Source organism: Cupressus sempervirens, chromosome 6 (genome assembly GCF_028749045.1).
Source record: "Cupressus sempervirens isolate cs-2001-9-10 chromosome 6, ASM2874904v1, whole genome shotgun sequence".
NCBI classification, from domain to species: domain Eukaryota; kingdom Viridiplantae; phylum Streptophyta; class Pinopsida; order Cupressales; family Cupressaceae; genus Cupressus; species Cupressus sempervirens.
Window position 1 is genome coordinate 218,577,527 of NC_143123.1, and position 20,314 is coordinate 218,597,840.

The 20,314-nt window shown below is 37.6% G+C and overlaps 1 protein-coding gene across 2 annotated transcripts in view; it reads right to left on the reverse strand.

Annotated features, from left to right (window-relative positions):
- The window catches only part of CAT9 (cationic amino acid transporter 9), a 135,545-nt gene that overhangs the window by 59,757 nt on the left and 55,474 nt on the right, over positions 1–20,314 (reverse strand). For both annotated transcript variants that reach the window (XM_089787521.1, XM_089787522.1), the window contains one exon: positions 18,657–19,066. In XM_089787521.1, the coding sequence (XP_089643647.1) occupies positions 18,657–19,066 (410 nt within the window). The remainder of the gene's footprint in view (positions 1–18,656; positions 19,067–20,314) is intronic.

Below are 20,314 nucleotides of genomic sequence, written 5' to 3' on the forward strand. Positions count from 1 at the left end.
TAATGAAATGAAGTATTACATGAGTAGAGAAAAATGCATATTGCAACCCTACTGTAGGTCCCCATTTTCCTCTTTGGAAAATGTATGAGGATTGGTAAAATGATCTTTCCTTATTACAGTCCATTAAAAAATCAAGGGAATATACTAAGATCTTGTCAAAACAAAACAAAAAATATATAAACAATTCAAAAAATATATACATATATATATATAAGGAGAATGAAATGGGATTCCAAGGACATAGCTAGATACCTAGACTTATGTCTATTCATCCTAGGAAGTACTAAACAACCTATCACCAAATAGAGACATGTGTAATTAAAAAAATAAGATGTGACTCATAGATATGCCACACTAAATATAATAAATCATAAATTTTATAATATTCTAACTATAGCCTAACAAGCCAAGAATATAAATAATCCATTTCAAACAATGGATAAAAACCAACCTGGGTGTTACCTTAAGTGACTTACAAGCAAAATACTTCTACAAGCCAAGAAAGTGGTCCCCACCTAGTCCAGTTGTCCTACTTCACCTTGGGACCGTAACACAAAAGTAATCATGTGTGTGTTGTTGACTTGACACCACCTTTTTTCCTCTTCCTAGGCGGCCAGCAAGGAAGATATGATGCAGAACATGTTTGGTGTGAAATATACTCCACCACGCCTAGGGAACAGGGAACCCATACGTATGAACAAGGAGGGAGGGAGAATTAGTTGATGATTGGAGCATGCCCTGTCACATCTGACACCTAGAGACCAACCACCACTAGCCATGATTTGAAGGGAAGAGTCAATCATGTTCTTTTAAGGGGAGAGTTGGGCACGTGACCCTAGGATGGAAGGGGCTACGCTTGGAGGGAGATAGCCCATAAAGAAAAATGTTTAAGTTGAAGTTGGAGTACGTGCAGCTCATGTAGGGGCTAGGTGGATTTAGGAATTTTTTTTTAAAAGGGAGCATATATATTATGTAGTGGGGCCTCAAGTGGGAATGAGGAATACTTTAGTTTATTATTGTTAATTGTGCGATTATTTGTTCAAGCCATGAATCCTTCAATTATTCATTGTGATAATCAAAGTTCCATCAAGCTTTCTATAAATCTAGTTTTCCATGACAGGTCCAATCATATTGAAATTCCTTACCATTATGTTAGAGATATGGTAGATAGGAATACTATGAAATTAGAATACATTTGTACTGCAGATCAGACAACAGATATTCTTACCAAACCTCTCTCTCAAGTGAAGATAGATCACTTCAGGAAAAGACTTGGTATGGTTGAATTATGAAATTTTTGTATTCTTTAAATTATTAATGAAATAATTTTATTGTCAAGCTATTGATTGTTATGGGCTCCACCATTTGTATTCATTATTTTAGAGGTGGCGATCTCTAAGATAATGAACACTTGTATGAAAGACATTATGAGAGATGATGATTTCTTAAATAATGTGTTAAACAGTAGAGATCTACTGTAAGATCTAGATGAGTTCAAGATCACATTGTGATATAGACATTGTTATGCCTGTAAGTCACAACTTGGATAAAGGAAGAATTTTATTATTCTTCGGAGTTTATCCTGTGTTCTGGTAGATCTTAACTCAGGATCATCTTGTGACATAGGAATGCCAATACCTATGAGTCACAACTTGGATAAATGAAGAATTTAAGTATTCTTTGGATTTTATTCTGTATATTGTATTCTTTGCAATACTGTTATCACTAGTATTAATAATAAGTCATATCAAAGGTATAGTAATATGACATAGTATCATGTGTTCTAATGATACCACATGCTTAAAAGATTTAGATAGATATAGAGTATCAATCTATTCTTATCCATCTTTCGTTGATGATGCTAGATATGTTATCTCTTAGTATGATTATCAAGTTAAGAGGGAGTGTTAACTTTGAAATCATCTTGGTCTAATGATACAGACCATACAGATCTAATTGTGCATAATATACCATTGTAGAAAAGGGCATAAATATAATTGGTAGTCTTCAGTCATGATCGATGTCTCACTTGATAATGTGTTTAAGTTTAATCTTGAACAAATTAGTTAGTTAATCACTAAGTCTATTCCTAGATTGGCGCCAATTTTGGAAGGACAATTAAGGGCCAACCTAGATAGGGTCATGTCCCTTGAAGGGACATGCCCTATGGTTACCTTATAAATATAAGTGTGAGGATAGAGAACACACAAAAAAATACATTAAAAGTCTTCTTCTCTATAACATTGCCTTATGCGATTTACTTGAAGACACAAAGGGGATTGGAAATCCAGAATAGTTATAATACTTCTTAGTACACTTCAAGTTCATATACAGATTGGTATATTAAGGTTCATCTTCAGCAATACTAAAAGCAGTATTTTAGTCTGATTCATACAAAATTTGCAGAATATTTACAGTTTATCAAACAAACGCCAAAAATATCCAAGAAATGCATCTTGGACTCTCCTGTAATGATATTTGCTATGCGACAAGGTCATTTGATCATAGTAATCCTAGATAGGAACTTGTAACCGATCCCCTTTGATGGAGAGACCCGAGAAAGATCCCATGTATGCAGCTATGTAAACTAGGTAGGAATTCATGTACAATGGCGTTGAGGTTCCTACATTAAGCAACTGCTCACAAATAGTAGTATTAATAAGTTCTCCCTAGAAGATAGGTTCATCATCAAAGATCTAGAGAATGAATTTATACATCCAAGGCTCAAAGTCACTGGAATCTTTGAGACGACATATCCTGCTAAGAAGAGTTATCAAGTCTTTGCATTCTAAATTCAAGTTTGACGTGTGAATGGTTTTAAGCCATCTTGGAAAATTACTTCTTTTGACCTTTAACCAATATGCACTTATATATTTTTGATAATCCGCCCTCTTTCCATTCCATAACTCTAAAGACATATCTTTGTACAAGTCTACGCACTCTACATTTTGAGGAACTTTAAAGATCTGTTCAGTAACCTCTGGATCAAGACTGATGATAACCCTTCCATCTGCATTCTTTATTGTCTTGGTCTTTGGACTAAAATTTCGTGCACAACCCAAAACAAATTCTGGTTCAAAGGCAGCCATAGGGAAAGTAGATACCAAATGAATATTACTCTTCTTGATGTGCTTGATTTCATGAGTTAAAGGAGATTCAACCCTTTGTAAGATATCAGCCATGTCAACGTGCCCAATCTCTATGTCTGAAACATTATCAAGAGGTGATAAAACTTGAGATATAGTCGCATGAGTTAACTCTTTATCGTATTGGTACTTCATCTTTCCTTTGGATTTCCAAAATAAGGGAATATCTTGTGCTACAATACGAAAATTCCAATATGTGAACACATCATCAGAGGATATTGATTCCATGAAGACACCAATGCTGGATCAACAAAAATGGATTTATAAATGACAAAATGCTTAGAGTATTGATCAAATACTCAAAGATCTCTTGTAATGATCATGAGAGACATGCAAAGGCTGAAATGCAGTTCTAGGAAATGGTAAATGTGCATGAAGGATGAGTACTTATGTAAATGCTTCAAGGAATAGATGTTAGACACATGGGAATGTGTGCAAATGTTAACCTTTGTCTTGAAAAGTGTGACTTTTATTCAAAAACGAATTCTCTGGATGTCATTACATATAAAGTGATTTATACGTAATCGTGACTTGATGCAATCATGCAATGAGGTTCAAGAATCAAATTACGTGTAAATCAAGATGAAGAATGAGATTACATGTAAATGCAGATGGAGAATGGAATTACATGTAATTGCTCTTGGAATATAATTGCATGTGAAAGGAATGGATGCAATGTGCCTTGGGCATGTAATGGTGGGTGCGGAGTGAAATGATGCATTTGTATAAAAGGGTGAAAACAGAATAAAGTAAAATGTACTCAAATTCTTGGGAAAGAACTTGCAACTTCTTCAACAAGAAGAAAAGCAAGAAAGAAAGCAAACAAACAACGAAAACAAGCACACAAAAAAACACGTAACTTTGGTATTATACTCAAACATGCCAACAAGCAAGTTGCTTTCAAGTGCAAATTCGAATTTGGAGTTAGGGGAAAATCCAAAAATGTGAAAATGAGAGTTTTCATCATATTTAAAGGAAAAATGCACTTTTCATGGTATACTTTTGAACAAGTGTGCAACATCAAGATAAAACATGCAGCAAAATAGCAAGTTAAGCATGAATTAATAAGCAAGATTGAAAATGTCCACTAACTTGGAGATCAATGAGCCAAAAGAGCACAGTTTATAGATTTGAAGACCACTTCTCCTTCAAATCCGGATTCACAAACAACTATTTGACTTCCTCCACACTTGCATTGGATAACAAAAACGTGACCTCCAATGATAAGATCGTGCATCCAAAGGCCAAAATGACCTCTATTATGTAAAGATTCTGCAAATTCCTTATCTCTAAATCAGACTTTTAGTCCAGTCTTTAAATGCTGAGAAAGGTCTTCTAAGAATTCTGAATATTGATGGAGTTAATTCCTAATTTTATACAGATCCAATAATGAATATTCGACTTTTGATTGTGAGGAAGTATCTCTGATATTATTTGCAGGATATAGATACTTAGAGGGCAAACTGTATTGTAGCTATGTGTCCTTAATCTGCATCTATAACCTCCCTATATATCCTTCCTAAAGGGTATGTCCCTCAAAGGGACATAACCCTTCCTAAACTAGCACTAACTAAACTCCCTCTAAGTCGGCGATTAGAGAAGACAAAAAACTATGTGTTAGTTTAGTTAAGCATCATACTATTGCTTCCTGAAAAGTCACTGGCTCCTAGGAAAAGTTATAAATATAATATACTGCCAGTTTAGAGATATAGAATAAGAAGAGGAAGTATGGTTTGTACTATCAGACCTGTAGGTTATCTGGTTAATATTCTTAACACTCCCTCTTAACATGATAATCCTACAAAGAGATATTATATCTAGCAACACCAATACAGATGAATAAGCAAGAATTAATACTCTATATCTGTATGTTTCTTCTTAGTATGTGTTATCATAGAACACATGATACAAAGTCATATTACTAAACCTGTGATATGACAAATCACTGCTACTAGTGATATTATACAGGATAAATCTGAAGAGTAATCTCTTCATTTATCCAAGGTGTGATTTCATAGAAACTGGTATTTCTATATCACAACAAGATCCTAAGTTTTAAGATCTACCAGAATACAGGATAAACTCGAAGAATACTAAGATTCTTCCTTTATCCAATTTGTGACCCACGAACATAGCAATGTCAGTATCACAATATGATCTAAAACTCATCTAGATCTTATAGTAAAATCTAGTGTTTAGAACATTATCTAAGAGATCGTCATCTCTCATAATGCCTTTTATACAAGTGTTCATTATTTCAAAGATCATCACCTCTTTAAATAATGAATACATATGGTGAAGTCTATAATAGTCAATAGCCTGACAAAATAAATTTATTTTATTAATAATCAAAAGAGTACAAATAGATTACAACTCAACCATACCAAGTCTCCTCCTGAAATGTTCTATCTTCACTCTAGATAGAGGTTTGGTGAGTATGTCTATTGTCTGATCTGCAGTGCAAATGCATTCCAATTTTACAGAATTCTTGTCTACCATATCTCTTACATAATGGTAAGGAATTTCATTATGCTTGGACCTGTCATGGAAAACTGGATTCACTGAGAGCTTGATGGAACTCTGATTATCACAATGAATAATCATAGAATTCATGGCTTGCCCAAATAATCCCACAAGTAACTTCCTCAACCAAATTGCTTCTCAAGAGGCCATCGCTACTACAATGTATTCGACTTCTATGGAGCTCTGAGCTACTGAAGACTGCTTTCTACAAATCAAAGATATCATAGCTGATCCTAAACTGAAACAGCATCCTAAAGTACTTTTCTTGTCTTTAACACTTCCACCCCAATCTAAGTCAGTAAATCCATGCAAGTCTAAAGCAACTTTCTCATATTTGACTCCAAAATTAAGAGTGCCTTGTAGGTATCTCATTATGTGTTTAACCGCAACTAAGTGAATCTCCTTTGGTTCACACATAAATTGACTTAAGGCATTAACTGCATAGCAAAAATCCGGCCTTGTATTTACTAAGTACATAAGGGACCCAATCATCTGTCTGTAGAGAGTAGAATCTATGGAAGGTGATTCTGTTGTTGCTTCCTTAAGTTTATGTAGATTAGGTTCCATTGGAGAAGACATAGGTTTGCAATTCCACATTCCAAATCTCTTCAAAATGTCTGATGTATACTTTCCTTGGTTAAGTATGATACTGTCAAAATTCTGTTGTACTTCCAGTCCTAGGAAGTAATGAAGGAGTCCCAAATCTTTCATTTCGAACTCTCTAGTTAGATATTTCTTGCACTGATCTATGAGATGATCATCACCTGTTATTAGTAAATCATCGACATACAGTATCAGAATTACCATATCATCTTTATCTCTTTTATAATATAAATTTGGATCAGCTTCATTCTTGGAGAATCCTAAGCTAGTGAGATACTTATCAATTCTTTCATACCAGGCCCTAGGAGCCTGTTTAAGCCCATAGAGAGCTTTCTTGAGCCTGCAAACAAACGCATTAGGATCATGAGTTTCAAATCCTTCTGATTGCTCCAAATATACTTCTTCTGAAATCTTTCCATTTAAGAATGTTGTTTTTACATCCATTTGATGCACCTTCCATCCCTTTGATGCGGCAATTGCTAAGACTGCTCTTACAGAGGTATATCTAGCAACAAGAGCAAAGGTTTCTTCATAATCAATCCCTTCTTTCTAAGAAAATCCTCTGGCTACAAATCTGGCTTTATACTTCTCAATATTACCATTGGCAACATGCTTTATTTTAAATATCCAATTGGAAGAAACAACAGATTTTCCTTTAGGTCTTGGAACAATTTCTCAAACATCATTTTTCATAATAGATTGGTATTCTTCTGTCATAGCTTCTTTCCAAGTTGTATGTTTAATAGCATCAAAAGGATTGGTTGGCTCTGTTTTGGATAAATCACTCATGTTTTTTGTATAACCAAAGAATCTTTGAGGTCTTTTTCTTTCTCTAACTATTCCGGGAGGTGCAGTAAAGTCTTGAGCTGCTTCAATTGTTTTAATAGCCCAAAGTGGTCTTTTCTTTGAATTTTCTTCAAGGTTCATATTTTGAATTTCATCTTCGATTTCTTCTAAGTTCTCCCTTTGGGACCTAGATTCACTATTTCTTTCAGAACTAGATAAAGGAGAAGGTTCATCAGAACTTATGGCTCTTTTGAACGCAAGATCTTCTTCAAAAATTACATCTCTACTAAGTTCAATATTTTTCTATCCAAGTATGAAAATCCTATATGCCTTAGATGTTTCACTATACCCTACAAAAATACCTTTATTCCCAGAGGGTTCTAACTTGGTTCTCTTTTCTTTTGAAACATGGATATATACAGGACACCCAAAAATTCTAAGATGACTTATAGTGGGTTTTACTTTAGTAAATACTTCTTCTGGGGTTTTATCTTTAAGATAGGAGTGAGGACTTGTATTTTGAATATATACAGTAGTACAAGAGGCTTCTGCCCAAAGATAATATTCTAGATTTTGATCAAAAATCATAGCTCTAGCAGCTTCTATAATTGTCCTATTCTTTCTTTCTGCTACCCCGTTTTGCTCTGGATTATAAGGAACAATGTACTCCCTCTTAATCCCTAATTCTTTACAAAACCTTTTAAACAAATCTAAGGTATATTCTCCTCTATTATCAGTTCTGAGGGTTTTGATTTTATGCCCTGAAGAGTTTTCAGTTAATGTTTTGAATTCTTTAAACCTTTGTAGGATTTCTTCTAATTCCTTGCATTTTAAAAAATAAATGCATGTTTTCTTAGAGAAGTCATCTATGAACAAGATATAATACTAGAATCCTCCTAGAGAAGGAACAGACATGGATCCACATAAATCAAAATGAATTAATTCTAGTACATTATTTGTTTTCCTAGTACTATCATGAAAGGGACTTCTGGTGTTCTTAACCAGAGCACACCCTTTGCAAATACTTGGGTTGTCTTTATTTAGTTTAGGTAATCCAGTAACCATCTTCTCCATAGTTGATAAAGTTTTGAAATTTAGATGCATTAATCATCTGTGCCATATTTCATTTGTATCTGTAGCTTCATGAACTAGGGCTTGAATAGAAAGACTAGGTTCTATGTTAAATTCATACAAATATCCTTTTCTTTGACCAATTAACTTTTCTTTCTTGATAGAGGAGTTCTTAGCCCAAGTTAATACTTTGCCATCTACGAATGCTACATTGTGCCCATCATCTTCAAATGTTGTAATTGAGATTAGGTTTCTTTTAATTCTTGATACATAGAGTACACCTTTAAGAAGAAGAGTATTTCCTAATTTTAGTTTCAAAGTACAATTTTCAATTCCTTCAACGGAGTGTGCTGAGTTATCACCAATGGTAACTTCACCGTTAACCTTCTCTAATAAAGAATCTAGAGTTTCTTTGTATCCCATTATATGTCTAGAAGATCCACTATCAATTACTCATGCTTTATTTGAAATTTCATTTGATAGAGAGGAATACAAAACACGGTTCTCAGGATCATAAGTATCTTCTTCTCTAATGACATTTGTACAATTTGCTTGTTGTTTGGAATTTTTAGGACAATTAGATCTCTAGTGTCCAAATTTTTCACATTTGAAAAACTTTATTTTAGATAAATCTTTCTTGAGTTTTCCATTCTTTTGATTTCCCTTTTTCTTCTTGAAATGCTTCTTCTTGCCCTTATAGGAGTTTGTATTAAGAACGTGAAGTTCTTCATCTTCTACTTTTGTTTTCCCTCCTTTTTTTAGTTTTTTGGATTCCTCTTGAAGACAATCATTCTTGAGTCTGTTAAAGTTCGGAAGCTTATCTATCTTCGGCACTTATTCCTTGTGCAAATGTCTCCCATGAATCTAGCAATCCATCTATAGCCATAAGTGTTAATTCTATGTCACTAATGATGGTTCCTATGCTTGATAGTTCATCTCTATTACTGGCAACTCTTAAGAAGTAAGAATTTATCGATTCTCTTTCTTTATCTGAATGTGATTCAGTTGCCTTTTTAGTGCAAGAACCCTAGTTGCATTGTTTACTTCATAGGCATTTCGTAATGTATTCATCATATCAAAGGCAGTTTGATGTTTTGTAAGCATAGATACAATATCATTTTTTACTCCATCCAAAATGATTTGAATAGCTTTTCTATTTCCTCTGCTCTAGATAGATTTGTGAGGTTCAACTAAGGGTTGTTTGGATGCTCCATCAACGAATTGTTTTACATCGTTCTCTTCAAGAATTATCATAATTTTGAATTTCCAGGCTTCAAAGTGCTCTTTCCCATCAAACCTATCCTCGGGTCTGATTGTGTATGCCATTGAAGATAGAAGATAGTTGCTAGATATATATAGACTCTGATGATTGAATTTTGCAAAGCCTAGATTTGACTACCAGAGCTCTGATACCATGTAAAGATTCTACAAATTCCTTATCTTTGAATCAGACTTTTAATCCAGTCTTTAAATGCTGAGAATGGTCTTCTAAGAATTCTGAATATTGATGGAGTTAATTCCTAATTTTATGTAGATCCAATAATGAATATTCGACTTTTAATTGTGAGGAAGTATCTCTGATATTATTTGTAGGATATAGATACTTAGAGGGCAGAATTTGTTGTAGTTGTGTGTCCTTAATCTACATCTATAACCTCCCTATATATCCTTCCTAAAGGGCATGTCTCTCAAAGGGACATAACCCTTCCTAAACTAGCACTAACTAAACTCCCTCTAAGTCGGCGATTAGAGAAGACAAATTAATAACACCTAACTAACTATGTGTTAGTTTAGTTAAGCATCATATTATTGCTTCCTGAAAAGTCGTTGGCCCCGAGGAAGAGTTTTATATATATATATATATATATATACTACCAGTTTAGAGATATATAATAAGAGGAGGTACGGTCTGTACTATTAGACCTGTAGGTTATCTAGTTAATATTCTTAACATATTAATGAGGAATGCAAGCTGGAAATGCTCAAAACTAGACATTTTTAACCAAAATGTGCCCTTGAAATGCAAGTGAAATCACGTTTTTGCAAGTAGAAGGCATGGAAATGCCAAAACGCTCCTTGTGGGATAGATTTCATAGCAAGGAATGGAGAGATCTGGAGTTTCAAACCAAGAAAGTGGTCTCTTGAAGCAAGAACATGGATGCTTTTTCTCTAGGAAGCAAAAAAAGTGGATTCAAGAAGCAAATGCATGTATTGTTTGTCCAAACACACTCTTGGAGCGCTATTACATGTTTTAAAAATCATGTCTATTTGCTCTTTCATGCAAAACACACTCTCTAGAGGTGTCTGCATGTTTTAGAAATATGCATTTGGTCAAAAAACGCACTCTTAGAGTGCTATTACACATTTCAAAAACATGAATATGACTTGCTTATGTAAAACGCACTCTTGGAGTGCAATGACACATTTAAAAATATGTCATATGCCCTCAAGGTACAATATGCACTCTTAGAGGAACATTACATATTTTTAAAAATGAAATTGACAAGCTATTTAGTGCAAAATGCACTCTAGAAGGGTGATTGTACATTTTAAAAACTTGAATATCCATTGCTCGCACTAGAAGGCTCATTGCATATTTCAAGTTAAAGGCATTTACATGCCTTTAGTTCAAAAAAGCATTCTCTAGGAGCATTTGCATATTTACATGCAAATGGGTTAAAAGACATGTTTGCACAACTTAAGTGATCAATTAAGTACATGTTTAATTGATTTTTGAAAATAATCACATAATTGGGTCATTAATAATATTTACACTATATATTTTAACATACAATGTGCAAATATTATTCAAAAAATAATATTTACTAAGATGTTTTGAATTAAAACTCAAGAATTAAATCAAACTATATAGTTAATATAGTCACTTAAGTGAAAAATTAAATTGCAACTTTAAAATATAACATAAAGTGCTCTATAGTTACTTTAAGTGATAAATTTAAAAGATAAAGTAACTAAAAAACATAACATAGAGTGATTTATGTTATATTTTTCAAAAAGTGAAATGTCAACATTAAAATATAACATGATATTTTAAATTATGTAGTCGCACATGGAGAGTCAACCTTTTGGGCACTAAAATGATCATATCTTTTGACTGCTAACTCTGATTAAGCCCTAAGATAAATCAAATTGAAGGGAAAACCAAAAACAATGATTTGAGCAAAACCAAAAGACCAAAAGCTAACAAAAACACACTCAAAATGCAAAAGAGGGCATTGAAGGCTTCAAAAATCAAGCATAGGCTCAACCAATGGAAAAACTGAAAAGACTAGACGAAAGCCTTCAGTAAAAGAAGTCATTCTATCAATTGGAGTCAATTGATTGACCAATGTTATCCAGTTAAATAATGAATTAACTTAGAGAAAAACAAAACTAAGTTGAAAAAGTTTTGTGCAGTTACCTAATGCAAGACAACACTGTAGACGATCTTGTGCTTGTACATGAACAAGTTCAACTAACGATCACCAGTGTTGATGCCTCCCCCTACTAAGACTACTCTGTTTGCTCTTGTTGGTAAAGCAGTTATTGGTCCCAATATGTGTGATCAAGAGGCTTGTCAGCCGATTGGATGGTTCCGGCGATGTTTCTGTAGCCGACGGATTGACTGTCGTCGGTGTTTTGTATTTTGTAGCCAACAGGTAAATAGTTTGTAGTGGACATAATGTTTGTGGCCGATGGACTCCTCCCGAAAGGTTCGGCGGATAGTATTTATATCCCATCTGGGATCATTGTAAATCATCAATCATCTACTATTGCGAATATTATGAAGCCTAATGTATGTTCTGGCATATGCGAATATAATTCTGCTATTCTGTTCCATTGTCTGTATGCGTTGATTTCTCTACTAGTACGGTAAACATTTGGCGCCGTTGCCTTATGAATCTGGAAGGTGGGAGGAATGAAGATTAATGTCAAATCAGCTTAACAAAGGTCAGAATAAGGTCAAAGAAAAAGATGGAACCCATACTGCGCAAGAGAATTTAATTCTGGCACAGCAAGCCGAACGTCAACGGAGATTTCAGAAGATTGCCGACGGAAATCGGAGCGCCGAAGAATTGTTGGAGGAGACTCGACAGCGGGTGGAATTGGTGGAAGAAGCACGGGAGGAGTTCTTGAATTTGTGTTCGCCGAGGGAGCACGAGCGTGGAGTGACCTCTTCGTCCGGGATAGACTTCCGCGGGAAACTTCAGAAGATCCGTCTTCTTCACCAAGGTTCGCAGCTGTCAACACCTCCGGTGTGGGAGTGCAGACCATCGATGTGGGAGTTCAGACCGCCGATGTGGGAGTGCAGACCGCCGGTGTGGGAGTTCAGACTGCCGGTGTGGGAGTTCAAACTGCTGGTGTGGGAGTGCCGACCGCCAGTGTGGGAGTGCAGACCTCCGGTGTGACAGTGCAGACCTATAGTGTTGTGATGGCGGGACCCAAAGAAAAACTGCCGAAGTTTGAAGGCGATGGTACCGCCGACCCCATCCGACATTGTAAGACATGTGAGACGATCTGGCGGGCAAATGGAATCACAGATGCCAACGAATAGGTCAGGCAATTTCCGGCAACCCTACGGGGTGTGGCGATTGATTGGTTTTCGGATACAGATCCACAAAAGCTGAATAGCTGGGATAACATTAAAAAGGAGTTCCTAGCGAAATTTAAACTCTTGCGGGATGATAATGAAATCGTAGCGGAGATTTTCAATACCAAACAGGGGAAGCACGAACTTGTCCGCGTCTACGCCACGAGATTAAAAGACTTAATAAACAAAATGGAAAGCAAGCCGGCGGACGGATTGCAAAAAAGATGGTTCGTGGACAACCTACGATCGAAATTGCGGAGGAAAATGAAAATTGTCCCACTGTCGTCATATGTGGATGCGTATAACAGAGCACTGGACCTCAAAAGTAAGCAGAAGACAAAGACGAAGAAAACTAGCTCCTCTGATTCTGATGACGATGAGCCTGCCGGAGATGATAGCAGCGACGACGAAGGTAGCAGCAAGAAGGTTCGGGCCCTACAAAAGGATATGGTTCGCATGATGAAGGAGTTTAAAAACATGCAGAAGGAGCCAAAAGGCAGTGAACTGTGGTGCACAGAGTGTAAGACCGACGGTCATACTAAAGGATCGTGTCCAAGGAACCAATTCTGTGACATTTGTCAGATCATGGGCCATTCAACAAAGGAGTGCCCCTTTAACATGAAGACAAGAGGATCTCCGCAAGTGTTTCTCACACAGGAGGCTTCCCCGTCAAGTAGTAGCGGAAACACGAATACCGCTGGTGCTACATCCGGAGGATACAGGAATAACAGCAGAGGCAAAATAACAACAATACAAATAATAACAATAATAATGGGAGCCGAAGTCGAACTCAGTATGATGCAAATGGACGGTCGATCGTTCAATGCCGAGCATGTAATTTATGGGGTCATTTTGTTCGGGATTGTACAGCGGCAAACACACCAAAATTATTATGCAGATGGTGCGGACCCGGCGATCATGAAGATTCCAAGTGTCCAAAGTCTAGAGTAAACTTGATCACTGTCAGCACGGATGTAGAGAAGCTTCTGGCAATTACACGGAGGCAAGCAGAGGAAAAGAGAAAAGTGGGAGAAGCGCAGGCAGAAATTGCAAAGGCATCGTCGGCGGGGACATCTCAGTTGAAGGACATCACCAACACCTTGGCAAGGAACTTCGCAGAACAAAACATTGTACGACAGATCTTACAAACGAAGATACCGGTCAAGATAAGTGACCTCCTTCTCACAATGCCCCAGTTACGGACAGCCATTCTGAATCATACACCGTTTTCGAAAGCAACGGAGGACACAGGAAGGGACAATAGGGAAGTGATGACAACAGACCCAATGTTTCTGGCACTCACAACGGGAAGGCATCCAGCGGTCATCGAGATGGGGATTTTGGGAAATGTTTTGACAGAGACAATTGTTGACGGAGGGTCCGGCGTGAATGTCTTACCGGAGGATACCTGGAAGAAGTTGGGAAAGCCGACGCTATGGCCACCTACATTCCAGTTGCTCACAGCGGACCAGCACAGGATCAAACCGTTAGGAACCTTGAGGGCGCAACCGGTAACCATTGGTACGCAACCATTTTTATTGGATTTTGTGGTCATTCCATTGAAAAGAAAAGGATATGATGCTATTCTGGAACGGGATTGGTTGGTGCAAGCAAAAGTAAAACATGATTGGAAACGAAATACCCTATTAATGGAGCGCGGAGGCAAAAAATTCATAATTGACCTGTACACACAAATGGTAGGTGAGGAGGCAGCATCGTCAGACTCAGAAGGTGAAGGCGACAATGACGACGAAGGAAAGAGGAGAATGGAACCAGACGAAGAAGGAATATTGAGACTAGACGGAGGATCGAATGACAATGACCTAGACTCGGTGAATGGCCTTTACCATTGGCAGATAGAAGACTACGAACTGTTTTCGAGTTGCAATATGTTAACGGTCGACGAACGTGACAAAACACAGGAAAATGAATGTCCGAAGGAATGCAGGGAAGCGAAAGAAGGAAAAGCTGCCATGGCTGGAGCTGAGGGGAAGAACATACAATTTGAACACAGGAAAACGAAAGATCCCACTGTCCGGTACATGGTGAATGGACCGTGCGGAAAGAAAAGGTTACACAGCAGCATAAAATTAGTGGAAGGGCACCGACAGCAAGGAAATAATCCAATTGCGCGACGACCGCAGGCACAATGGGCGACGGAGGTGGCACAAAACAGACGTAAGGCGTACGATGGTCGAAAGGAAATCAAAGTGGAAAATTTTAATGCCAAATGGGTTGGACCATATCAGATTCGGAAGGTCGGCGACAATGGAGCGATCAGATTATCAATTTTGGACGGGCAGAAGGTACCTCCGGTAGTCAACGGATCCAAATTCAAAATATATGGTGCCAGGAAGACTCCGTCATTGTCACAGAATGGCCAGCTGACTCCATCGTCGTTGCAGAATGGCGACGCCTAGAGGAAAAATTGAGGTGCTCTCTTTTTATTTTATTTTATTTTTGTCAAAAAAAAAAAGAAAAATTAAGAAATAAAATAAAATAAAATAAATTTTTAAAAAAGAACAAAGGGGGGCCTGCGGGTGTAAGAAAGGCCCCGCGGGCAGTCTGTCCGCGGGTGTAAAAAGAAGCAAAAGCCCGCAAACAGTCTGTCCGCGAGTAAGTGAAAAGCCCCGCGGGCATAAAAACAAAAAAATTCGCCAGACTTCAAACTCCCTCCTCCAGCCTGGCGTAGCACGGAAGACTTCTTCGCGGGGGATTCCTTTTTCCGTCCGCGGTCAACTCCCTCCTCTAGCCCGGCGTAGCGCAGAAGACTTCTCCGCGGGGGATTCCTTTTTTTGTCCGCGGTCAACTCCCTCCTCCAACCCAGCGTAGCGCGGAAGACTTCTCTGCGGGGGATTTCTTTTTTCCGCGAATATACATAAACTGCCACGGAAAGCCGGTCTTGATAGTTCTACAGCAGCCTTTTCTTCTTTCGCAGGTAATGGATGATAACAGCGGACGGCTTGCCTTTGTTGGTCTGCAGTTGGAAGCAAAACTATTATCTATTCCAACGTATCAGGAGGATCGATGCAGCATGTACCCCGCTTTTGCCTTCATTTTCTCGTTCGTGGCGTTCAAATTGGGTGGTATTGATGCGATACATTTGAAATTCTGAAGTCGTAGCTAGAGGTGTTCTGCAGCCATAACTCCAAGGGGATTCAACTTCATAATCGTCTGTTCAGGATTCGAGCAAGTTGGAGAAGAATTTCTGTGTGCAGAGAGATTTGTGGTGGATTATAGAGGAGCAAGAAAGAGGAAGCAATATTTCAAAAAAAAAAAAAAAAAAAACGACGACAGATTCAAGTTGTTCGAAATGAGTTACAAATGATGCCAAAGGGGAGGGGACACATCAGTGGTTGCCAGAAAGAGTGTAGAATCGACAGAAAATGACAGTAATGATGTGTTCTGTGCATTTCTGTGTGGGTTGCGGAGTGCTAATTTGGTCTTGGCGGCGAGGGCCCGCCCTGTATTGCGACAGGGAGCACACCCGGGGCGCTGCCCCAGGACCTCGCGGGGGCACTGCCCCTCGACCCCGCCGAGGGCGTTGCCCCCTAGACCCCCAGTCGTTGCGGATATCAGTCGTGGGAGTCTGACCAGTTGAGAAGACTTGAAGCTGCTGCAGAGTGTTTGTATACCAGAGGCACGAGGCACTAGCAGTAGGTGTTGGCTGAGAGGCTATCTTGGTGGATGCATAGAGAGCTCGGGAGGAGTGGGTCATCCAGGAGGCAGTGCAGCGACACTTAGCTCAGTGGACCCAGTGTTGGAAGCAGAGAAAGCAGCACAGGTGGCTATCAAGGTCAGCTTGAGGAGACAGTATTGTGTTAGCAGAGGCTACAGATGTAACGGGATGAATGTGGAAGTGATGTGACAGACGCAGATTGTTCTTTTTGTAGTCACTCTGATAATGTATTTTGTTTATTAATTTGTCTCAGATATTTTGTAATTGTCGTCCGGAGACGACTTTTCTTTTTGGGGGGGATGGTGTCAGCCGACTGGATGGTTCCGGCGGTGTTTCTGTAGCCAACGGATTGACTGTCGTCGGTGTTTTGTATTTTGTAGCCGACAGGTAAATAGTTTGTAGCGGACATAATGTTTGTGGCCGATGGACTCCTCCGGAAAGGTTCGGCGGATAGTATTTATATCCCGTCTGGGATCATTGTAAATCATCAATCATCTACTATTGCGAATATTATGAAGCCTAATGCATGTTCTGGCATATGCGAATATAATTCTGCTATTCTGTTCCATTGTCTATATGCGTTGATTTCTCTACCAGTACGGTAAACAAGGCTCATCATATGAATTTCTTCTCCTGTCTTGTTGGTTTTCTGCTGTAGGCATGGTCAAGCTATGCTCCCATATTTTGAGCAGCTTACTACTAATGTAGTTTCTTTTTGCAATACTCCTTTCTATTGATATATTTGTAATACTCCTTTCTATTAATATATTTCACTATATGAATTTCCTTATATATATATAAAAGAAAAAACTAAATGTAATCAATTAGATATATATTTCTATTCGTTAGAAGCTATTTCCAGTTTTTGTGACTATTCAAACTACCTTGGGTCTATTTTTGTCCTTCATTTTCCATTCCCTACCGTCGACCCCTTATATTTAGTGAGACACTAAGAAGTGCATAAATTACTTTTTCTACTTATCATAATGATAAATCATGAACTGAAACATTGATGCAAAAACCTCACATAGTTACATCCAAAGGCATCTGTGATCACTAATAAATAATATGGACTGTAGAATATTGTTATCTCTCACATGAACAAAGGTCTCCTCTGTGGACACAGTTCATAATTTTGGTTACAGAAAATTTACAAGAAGGTTTTTTGCAGTCCAATTAGTTAGTAAAGTTAACTTGAAATGTTTTGTAATTACCTAAGCAGCAGTGTTAATTTTAGTGAGAATGCTCAAAATATTCCTGATTAGGAAACGAAAGTAGAACATGGCAATTAATGAATTATAGCAGAAAAAAATATGAACACGATGGATTCCTGTTACAGATTTTCCTGAAACAATCTTGAGACGGGCTCCTATGGCTAGAACCTTATCCTTGTGAGCTGTATTGGCTTTGTACACCACAGATGGATTCTCTTTATGCCTTTTAATGCCCTCTTTCATTAATTCAGCATGGGTGGACCCATAAGTCCATTCTCTTATTTCCCTAATGGACTAGAGAAATCATTATAATAAGGGCCCATGATTTGGGAAAATAGGGGGTTGATTTCTATAAAGGAAGGTTATGACACTCTCTCATGACATGGTCTATGATGGAACACTGAGAGAGTTACAAATAGGCTTTTATAAGTATTTTAGTTTTATGATGCCTATATTGGGTTGCTAATATAGAGGTCAAGTCTCAGCTTTAAAAGCATTTGCTAATCTGAGAATGAAGACAATTCATGGATGCGTTAAGATTTGTGCCCTCCTCTGTGCTATAAATTAGGTGTTTGGCCATTAGGATAGAATACTCATTCTCATATTTTACCTGGCATAGCGCTCAGCTGTTGATTTAAGGATGAAAACCGTTGAGTCTAGAAATCAAAAGAACAAAACCCATTGGTTCCCTGTGACAGTCTCATCCATGAATTGAATTTGTAGTGAAGGTGTTCTCTTTTCTTTTGGCAAATTGATTTGTGGACTGGAACAGCAGAACACAGAAAATGGTAGATCAGATCTGGGGAACTGCTTGTATGTTATTGCATGTGGTGGCATGCTATTGCAGAAAAATTAAATGCCTTTCTCCATTGATGTAATCAATAAGAATACAACATCAGCATAGTGAAGTTGTGAATAATTTATATTAAAAATAATGTAGAGGAAGCTTGGATGGTTCCCTGTATATAGGACTGACAACAAATATGACAGCTTTTTGGAAATGAAGTTACATTGTTATATACCAGAAAAATAGAAAATGCTACCTTTAATATGGTCATGACAGAATTCACAGTAGATGATTCCCGCACACCTTGACACAGAATAAATGTCAATAGAACCAGCAAAAGTGGTGCCAACAGATTGATTGACAAATATCCTCCACAGAGCTCCATACCAGGTCCAAACCATTCTGGGAGATGCTCCCTTAGAAAAGGGCTGAGTTTCAAAACTGTCACCAAATAATTTGCTAGGCTACGTGCTATACTAGCAGCACCAATGTGATAATCAAGCATCAGTTGAATAAAAACAAGAAATGCAGTGAGCTCATTGAAGGCAGAATATGAATAAAGGTATGCTCCCCCAACAACCGCAGGGAAACGAGATGATAGCTCCGCATAGCACAAAGCATTGAGCACACAAGCTGCTCCTGCTAGTATGAAACTAATTGTGACACCTGTGCAAAAAAAACAAATTGTTTAGCAAACTTCTCATCGACGTGTTCAAGTCTAAAACTAAGAGCCACATACCACAAAAGCATGTTATGCAAAATTCAAGGCTCAGCAAACAAAATGGAGGGAATCTTCAATCTTCATTGCTAGTGATATCTTTGGAAATTGAACATCTGGATTTTGAATGCATCGCATATGTGGAAGAAACTTGGCCACTGTAGTTTAACCCTTCAAAATAAACTAGCAGAAATCAAATTGTAGCTTAATGCAGCATAAAAAATTGAGATGTCTGTGTCACTTATTGCGGAGACTAAAAAACCATTATGTTTTTCACCCAGCAATCACATTCTGATAAAAGATTGAGCATCCACAATCAACAGTTGTTTCTGGAAGGCAATAACAGCAGCAGTAGGAGCAACGGGAAAGAAAAAAGCAAATGAAGACACTTTCCAGACATCTAAGAAGCAATGTAGGATAAAGATTCTGAATGCATTACATATGTGGAAGAAACTTGGCTACTGTAGTTTTACCCTTAAAAATGAACTAGCAGAAATCAAATTGCAGCTTACTGCAGCATAAAAATTTGAGATATCCGTATCACTTATTGCAGAAACTTAAAAAGCATTATTTTTTTCACCCAGCAATCACATTCTGATAAAAAATTAAGCCTCCACAATAAACACTTGTTTCTGGAAGGCAATAACAGAAGCAGTAGGAGCAACAGGATAAAAAAAGGCAAATGAAGACAGATTCCAGACATCTAAGAAGCAATGTAAGATAAAAGCTAAATGGACAAAAGTGGAGAATCAAGGAAGAGGAGACAAACTTTAGAGAATGATAAAATAAGGCCACAAAACCAAGATCAATGGGAGATCCAAACTGAATATATGAAGCACAGAGAGAGGAGAATGAACATTTGAAAAACTACATTATCAAGGAAGCTATAGAGAACATCTTGGAAAATCAAAGCTTGAAGGGAAACAAAATTGAACGACCAGAATAGAATCAAGGTCAACATGTAGAGGAAGAAGGATTTGCAACCATCACTGGATGTTAGATAGATCATATACTGTTTTGAATGCACAGAGGAACAAGGTTTGGAGACCGTCACTGGATGTAGATTAGACATTGTTTTGCATTATTAAGATTTTGTTAGCATTTTGTTATTTTGCAATAATTAAATTACACTTGAACTACATGCATCTCATGGTGTACCAACTGCTTGATTATAAAAACACGCTATTGCAATGTAA